Below are 9035 nucleotides of genomic sequence, written 5' to 3'. Positions count from 1 at the left end.
ATCTATAATGAATTATCATAATGTTTTTTTTATACACATCAGTTTATGTTTTGTATAATTGTACAATACAATTATTTTAAAGTACAAATTGTTAAAAACATTATGGTAACTCGTTATAGATTCAAGATATTGAAGTTGTTTTCGAGAAATGTCGATTACACAACAATATATACTTTATAGAATTGTACAATACAATATTTTAAAATACAAATTGTTGTGTACGGAGAATTGTCTACAAATCAGTTTCTTTTGAAAACTACCGAGATGAAGTGGGGTTTGGATTTTTGTGTATTATTTTCTTGTTTCAACAAGAATCATTGTTTGTACCAAGAAAAAAGGAATAAGATCTTTCTTGAATGTAATTTTGAATTTATTTTGAAATCTATTTTATATTAAAATAATTGATGCATGTCGTAGGAAATGATGTTTGAGGGCATGAGGCTAACAAACGGATAATAAGATAAATTCTCTGCATTGTGTGAAAAAACACACTTTTAAGCATTATATTATTCATTGTACACAAGGGACAAAGCTTACCATGGTACTTAGTTTCTTTTTTTATTACAAAAGGACGAGTATAACAAGTTGAGAATGCAACAACAATATTCACTTGGAATCTTGAATTTACTCAAAATAATAAAAACTTGATTGTACATTTTGAAGTTGTAGGGATTTCAATGAGTTATACAAGATATATTATAAGACTTGAAAATGTTAGGTGTTTTAAAGGCCAAATGATAATGAGGTTAGCGTTAAAGGCAAATGTAATTGGCTTCGGTAAAGAAATAAAAAAAGTGTCAAGTGAAACCATTAAGTAGTTTATAACATTTTCATATGTTTGTATTTCATATAGTTTTTAAGTTGGCACTATAATAAACGTTTTATATTTTCTCATTGAGAAATATTTTTTGTATAGTCATTATGTGAGTCTATGATTTTTCAATGTTTATGGAAGGAGGTTCACCTTCAGCTGAGATCCATGAAATGAAATCATGTCAGGATTTGAACACATGATCTTTGTGTAAATATATGTGTAGCTAAATATCGTCTCTTCACATAAGTCACTGTGGAGAGAAGGAGATTCCAACTTATATAGAGACTTAAGGGACCGTGTGACACCAATGTGAGATACATGAAACCAATGTGAGATACATTAACATCCCCCTTAGAGATGGAAGTTTGATGAGACCAGACAAAGATATGTTCAACCACAGGGGTGCGGACTCCGGCTCTGATACTATGAAAAATATATGAAGCTCGAGATTGTCTCCAAAATAATCATTATAGAGGGAGATTCTAACATATATACCAACTTATAAAATCGTATCACACCGATGTTAGATACATTAATACTCCCAGTATCAAACTTATCCTTGTTATCCTCTACTGCTAGGTCATTTAACTATTGAGATATTATGGTTCAATAGATAATTAATGATCATACTAGCCTTATATATTATGGACTCGAATTTTTAAGCCATTTACATTCTAATTTATGAGTGCCTATATATTACGGACAATAGAATAGTAAATGTTGGGTTTGGTGACCGAATTTCATATGATGAAAGTCGACCTCTTTGAATCTTAAAATAATGAAAGTTAAGGGGCCATATTGAAAATTTTATCAAAGTATACTATTAACACCTTGACATTGAGATGTGTTATCTGGAGAAGGGTGTTACCCGATATGCTTACTTTTTTACGGCCTTGGTTCGTGCGGGCTGGCTGAACCCAGTCCTCGTGCGGCGTTACTGTTGACGATTTGACCAGCTTATTGAACCGGCTTCCCACGTGCGCCACCTCCAATTACTACCTTACCCTTTATTGCTATTTCAAGTAAACAACTTAATAAATTAATTCATAGTAACTCAAGATATGAAGATTCTTTTTTCTAAATAATAAGTTAAATGTGAATTTCTCTTTCACAAGTTTTATTTAAACCCTTATTAGAGAATAGGGACATTTTTCTTATATTCAAGTTCAAAGGATTGAAGGTGTCTAAAACTATATCAGTTATTGATTTATTTTTAGAACTTATCACGTTAAGTATGATTTTTTTTTCTGTGATAATTATAATTAACATAAGTGTTAAACTTTAGAATATACAAGTATATATTATTATTTTTTTGCCTTTAAGACACGGCCTAACTAGTTACAAATTATGTCATTATTTCTTCATATATTTTCTTATCTCAACAACAATAATAAAATTCAAACTCACAAATACATGGGATAAAGGGATGTAAGGTGTATACAATACTACCTTTAAGTTAAAGGATAGAGATAATGTCTTTAAATTTTGATAAGATATATGTGGAGTCTATCTCTTATACTTCAAAGCGGGATTTTACGGATAGAAAGATGATTCCAACATATAGATTTATATGACAATACACATCAATTTGAGATAAAATAACACTTTCCTTCAGAGATGAAGACTCGATGAAGACATATAAGTATGCGTTAAGCCATAAAGGTGCGAGACACAAATACCATGTAAGGTATATGTGAAGTCCATTGTTTACTCTCTAAAAGAGCACTTATGGACATAAAAATTGTATCGTACCTAGGGGTGTAAGCAGTGGCGGATCTATGTGGATAATTGAGGTCCCGGACCACTGCTCAATTTTCGGCTCGTAGTGTAAATATATTTTCTTTAAAATTTTTTCTGTTAGGTGCACCTGCTTGAAGTATGAGGGACACCCCTACTAAAATAGTCTGCGTCCGCCACTGGGTGTAAGTGAACCGAGCTACTCGGGATCGACTCGTTAAAAGTTCGACTCGAGGTCGAATTAAACGAGCTCAAGCCTAAACATGATGCTTGTTTATTAAACGAGCTCGAACCGAACTTCAATTAGTGAGCTCGCTAGCCTAAATGATTCTAAACGAGCCTATATATAATATACATTATTATTATGTTTATATATTAAAATAAAAAATATTTGAGGAATTAGGGATGTAGGGTATTGAATTATTGATAAACAAGCTTTTTAACGAGCTTGAACCGAGCCTAAGCTCATTTAGGCTCATCATACTAAAAACGAGCTGATCTCGAGCATGAGCCGAGCCTGTAGAATTCTTCATGAGCTCGAGCCAAACTCGGTGCAATAAAGCTCGAATCGAGCCGAGCCGAGCTTGAGGTCGAGCCCCTCATAATTTAAACGAACCCAAGTCGAACCTAGCCAAGCTCGAGTTCGACTCGACTCGTTTAAACCCCTAAATTGTGTTGTTCGAATGTGAGTTATAACAACAAACTAGACCTTTAAAAGTAATTGAAGACATGAAAACTAAATCCACACAAAGATAACATTATGAATTTAACTTCGACAAATAGTCTTGATCCAAACTTTAAGCATGTATTTTATTTTCAGATGATTGAAAATAAACTCAAATTTCATGAGCACTAAGATATACATGTGAAATAATTAATAAAAAATATTCTTTTTATTGTATTTTTCTTTATCTATTTAAGATTCTAAACATATACTAACAAGAGTAATTGAATATGTTACAATTGATATTTTGTTATTTAATATGTTTTATATGCCATTTTCTTCTCATATATCTTGAATAAAATGATTTAAAATACATAAATTGGTTAATCAAAATCCAAACTAAACGAAAGAAAAGTGAGAAGATTGATCTTAGGGTTAGTTATGTCCTTTTATATCATAGGTTTTATAACGTCATAAAGATTAAAAGAAAAGCAAATGAACCGGAAACATCAAGTCGACACGTGGTAGCGTTAACACGTGCGGAGCGGGCTAAAGGGCTTGTTTACCGGCCTTATTCTTCACCCTTTCCGGTTTGCCAAACCCCAAAAATTTTGACTGAAAAAATCATAAAAAATAAAAAAATAAAAAATTCCTGATTTTTTTTTTACTTTTGTTTATTGATTTATTGCTGTATGAGAGAGGGCTTTGAACAATTGCCCCAAAAGCAGAGCTCCATAGAAGGAGGTTTTAATCCATCCTCTCTCTCTTTTCTATTTCCTTTTTCTTTATCGGCTTAATTGTCGATCTTTGAAGACTCAAATCTCTTCACAGGTTCTTCCAATCTGGTTCTCTTTTATTTCCATAATTTATTCGGAAATTCCCTTTTTGATTCTTTTATCTCTGTGAAGCTACTTTAAAAAAGTATATAGATCTTTGTGAGGTCTAATTGTTTATTCATTGACTGTTCTGCTATTGGTTTGATGATTCAAACCTTTTAAAGCCTTGAATAGGACGTGAAACACTTTGATTTTAGGGAAGAGGGTATTATTCATTATTATTATGCTCTCTTTCTCTCTCTATCATTTTTGTTGTGATGGTGATGAGTCTTTTGACCGAAGAAAAAGGAGAGAAATCAGTTAAAGTGAATCAGACTCTATTAGAGGAGAGAGAGAAAACAACAAGAAGAAAAAGACCCACATTTGTTTGAGTGATTGTCAATGAAAGACGGAATTTCTTGATGTAATGTGCTGCTGCTGCTGCTGCCATTGAGGGTCATTCATTTAGGTTTTCTTCCTTATCGATTTCGTCGCCAAGTGTTTGTGAAAATGCCTGTGTTTCAGTCCAAGAGAGATGGAGTTAATGGTCAGGTTCTAGATCTAGACACCGCCGTCAAAGATGGGGTTCTCGGAGGCGGTGGCGGAGTGGGATTCGGATTCGGCGGTGGGTTCGCCGAGAAATTGGATCTGAACAAGATGATTGAAGAATTGGATCTTCCCGAAGTTCCATCTGTCTTCATTTGCCCAATTTCACTCGAACCAATGGAAGACCCGGTGACTCTTTGCACCGGTCAAACCTATGAACGCTCCAATATCTTGAAATGGTTCAGTCTCGGCCATTTCACTTGCCCCACCACTATGCAAGAGCTTTGGGATGATTCTGTTACCCCAAACAAGACGCTTCATCAGTTAATCCATACCTGGTTTTCTCAAAAGTACTTACAAATGAAGAAGAAATCAGAAGATGTTCAAGGAAGCGCATCCGACATTTTAGATACTCTCAAAAAGGTAAAAGGTCAGGCCCGTGTTCAATCCCTGAAGGAGCTCCGGCGAGTCGTAACCAATCACGCCACCACCAGAAAAACGGTGGTCGAGAAAGGAGGCGTAACTCTTCTCTCATCTCTATTAGGTCCTTACACATCTCACGCCATTGGTTCCGAGGTAGTATCGATTCTCGTCAATCTCAGTCTCGATTCATCTTCAAAGTTGAATCTAATGCAACCTGCGAAGATTTCACTCGTCATCGACATGTTAAACGAAGGCTCCATTGAAACGAAGATCAATTGCACCAAATTGATTAAAACCCTAATGGAAGAAGATGATTTTCAAGTCGAAATCGTGTCTAGCCATAGCCTTTTAGTCGCTTTGATGCGATTAGTCAGAGATAAACGACACCCAAGCGGGAATCTACCAGGTCTAAGCCTACTCAAATCCATATCCTCGCATAAACAAGTAAGATTCTTAATCGTTAGCATCGGAGCCATCCCTCAGTTGGTAGAATTACTCCCCGGATTAAACCCTGAATCATTGGAACTCGCTCTGTTCATCTTGGATTCCGTGTCGACGATAAAAGAAGGTAAACTGGCATTAAGCAGTTGTTCAAACACGATTCCCAACATGGTTAGAGTTCTGATGAGGGTTTCTGAAAGCTGTACGCAACTTGCTCTATCAATTCTATGGTCGATCTGCAAGCTGTCACCTGAAGAGTACTCATCAATCGCTGTGGACGTAGGTCTTGCAGCAAAACTTCTCCTAGTGATTCAAAGTGGCTGTGATCCGTTGCTAAAACAGAAATCAGCAGAGCTCTTAAAGCTATGCAGCTTGAATTACACAGATTCAATTTTTATTTCCAAGTGCAAGCTTACAAGAACGATTAGGTGATGAAGACAAAGTGTTCGATGAAATGCCACACAAAAAAAAGCCATGGAGTTCTTGTACATAGTTGGATTTGGAGGCAAAGATGATGGAGGAAGAGGTGGAAAGATTGGGGTTTTTGCAATCGCAATTGTAATTGAGTAGTGATTGCTATGCTCCATTGATGTTTCTTGTTTTTGATTCTTTATGATTAAGATCACAGGAGTCTCCAAACTTTGTTTTGGCTTTGTGGGTAAAAATCCTCACCTTTTTGTTCAATTTTTTTTTTTCATCTCAGTTTTCAATTTTTGAATATATATAATTTCTTTGGTATTATTGTTTTGAGTTCTTGAGAGTTGGAATTGGATGATTGAACATAATCTGAAACTCTCTCGTACTTTAAAAATGAATGATGAGTTGGAAATGAAAAGATAGTTGAGAGGCTTTCACTGTAACTCACCAGCTCACTTTTAGCTGCTATCGATTTGTAGCCTTTCATTTTAGGAAGTCTAGTGTGGTAGAAAATTATTTCATGATTTAGCAATCACCTATTTCGTATGTTATTATTATTTTTTTTTATGTAATTTTAATATTTAGTTTATATGTTTTAAATAATATAAATTAATAAGAACCTTACAGACCTACACTGTAAAATCGTGTTTCGATTTTATTTGGGTCATGAATAATTATGCACTAAGAAGCATCCAAATTAAAAAAACAAGATCTAGATGCAACGCAAAGATTAACATGTTCGTTCTTCGAACCTTAAATGTTCAAACCTTTCATGTGGTTGGATGTTATGTCATCTCTAAGAGCTTCTCTAACTATATTAAAATGGTGATTGCTTAACACGAAAATGATGGTTTAATTACAACCGATCTTTAAAATTTTAGAAGACTATATAAAAATTGTCAAACACATTAATGTTAAAAGCAAGCCAATATAAAAATATAAAAATGATGTTTAAATTTGAAGGTTGGTTAGAAAAATTTTGGCATCTAAAACGCAAAAATTGTCTAATATGATGGATGATTGGAGCTAGCCTAACCCATAACACTATATTTTATATTAAATTTATAATATATTTTATATTAAATTTATAATTATAGTGTAAAAGATATTGCAACTATTAAATTCTTTCCAACCTATTATTTTATACTTAATACTAAAAAGAATATTTTGGGTATATTTTGTTTCTATCCAATATAATATAATAAATGAAAGTTTTTTCGCCACATGTCCTCTTTTCATTTATTCGAACACATGTCATTTTTCTAAAATTTTTAAATTTTTTATTTTCCACTTGTCATTTTATTGTATTTTTCATTTTATTAAATTAAAATTCCACATCTAATGTGTAAGGTAATATATATGTAAAGTATTTATTAGAAAAAGTTTATATATGTAATGTATTCAATACATTAAAGTCTCATTAATTTTAATAATTCAAAATTTTCTAATTTTTCTTATAAATTCAAACTTTTCAAATTGTTAAAATTTTATATATATATTTTTTTAATTAAACCCATGTATACATGGGTCTCACACCTAGTTTTAATAGTGTAAAAGTAGTGTTGATGAATATACCACTATATTTAGTTTTATACTATTTACCGACACTATATATAGTGTTAGGTTTAGTGAGAGGTTAGAACATTTTAGTGTAAACTGAATTTAATATGGAATATAGTTTGGGGTTGGAAATGTCCTCAGAGACATGAATATCACTTCAATGCCATGTAAGGACATAACCGATAAAATGTATTATAGACAAACAACAGTTTTTTACTTTTCAAGACAAAAAGTGAGCAAATAAATATATAAGAAATAGTTGGTCATAAGGGTGTTTGAGATGCGGTTTGGTGTGGTTTAGAGCCAAAACTGCCAACAAATCTGCGTATATAGTTTGAACCTTTTGAAAGTCATAAACTGCATCACAAAAATTCTTAACAACATTGTGCAATATGGTGCGGTTTACAGGCAATTTGTACAATCTGATTAACACCCTTACTAACACTAATTAGCCAACAGAGTCAAAGTGAAAGTTGTAGTACTTATCGATAGCTACGCGTGGATATAAAAAACGTCAAAAATGAAGCTAGTATTCGAAAGATATGAACTTTTGAAACTTCACAATTTTACATGCCTAGTGTGACGCAACACCACTCAACTCGCGCCATGTGTTACACCCGAGAGTCAACCCCCACATCTACTAATAGGCGCAGCGCGTGTGGTAAGTATGTGTGGCACGCCCTGTCCAAATCTTGCCTTAAATACATGGTTAGACTATTTTATTTCCTCACACAAAAACTTATATATATATATATATATATATATATATATATATATATATATATATATATATATATATATATCGTCCAGAGTTTCTTAAGCTTTTGGGATTTTGGGAAGTTTCATTCTAGTGAGGTTGTGAGGCATCAGAGAGATTGATAGATAGAAGTGTTTGGTATCGAGATTTTTTCTACGACTTTTCCCGTTTTAGTTAAAAATCGATGTAAGTTAAGCTACACTTGATGTGCTTTCAGGGTGTAACAACGTAAATTTCTAAAACAATTTTTTTTTTCAAACACAATAAACTCATATAATTTTCTCAAAATCTCATGTGTATCAAATGTCATCACAATAAACATATCCCAGAATCTCAAAAACATAATCCTCTGCCAGTGTGTACAAATCATGCCGGTGCCTTCCCGCGATCCTCGCTAGTACCTGAAACGCATATCACATAACACGGTAAACATAAATGCTTAGTGAGTTCCCCAATATACCACATACAACACATAAGCCACTCGAGGCTATAACTTGATAAGACCCTCTGGTCAATGTGTCTCAGCGGGACCCTCTAGTCCCGTAGTTTGTTGGACCCTCCGGTCCGGTCTAGCTCGTTGGACCCTCTGGTCCGGTCTAAATCATTGGACCCTCCGATCCGGTCTAAATATCACATAGCATACATAAATCAAAATACACATAATCTCATGTAAACACATAACACATAAGACCCTCCGGTCTGCACATGGATACCACTCTAGGTAATGTATAGTGAGAAGACTCACCTCGTATGATGTCTAGTAAACTCTCGTGCTTGATATCCCCGACCTAGCCTCCGCCTATCAAAATGATAATATCTCTAATCAATACTCTCCTCATGTTCTCATCTCTAAAGAATGGG

The 9035-nt window shown here is 33.8% G+C and overlaps 1 protein-coding gene across 1 annotated transcript; it reads left to right on the top strand.

Moving 5' to 3' along the window:
* Positions 1 to 3845: 3845 nt before the first annotated feature.
* Positions 3846 to 6181, top strand: LOC145087463 (U-box domain-containing protein 30-like). Its single transcript, XM_079025411.1, has one exon. It carries the CDS (start codon positions 4541 to 4543, stop codon positions 5870 to 5872), a length of 1332 nt encoding a protein of 443 aa, XP_078881537.1. The 5' UTR covers positions 3846 to 4540; the 3' UTR covers positions 5873 to 6181.
* Positions 6182 to 9035: the final 2854 nt, after the last annotated feature.

This window comes from Lactuca serriola, chromosome 2, assembly GCF_051521515.1.
Source record: "Lactuca serriola cultivar US96UC23 chromosome 2, Lser_US96UC23_V15, whole genome shotgun sequence".
NCBI classification, from domain to species: Eukaryota; Viridiplantae; Streptophyta; class Magnoliopsida; order Asterales; family Asteraceae; genus Lactuca; species Lactuca serriola.
The sequence above is the reverse complement of the archived record's forward strand: the minus strand, read 5'-3'. Positions and strand labels throughout refer to the sequence as shown.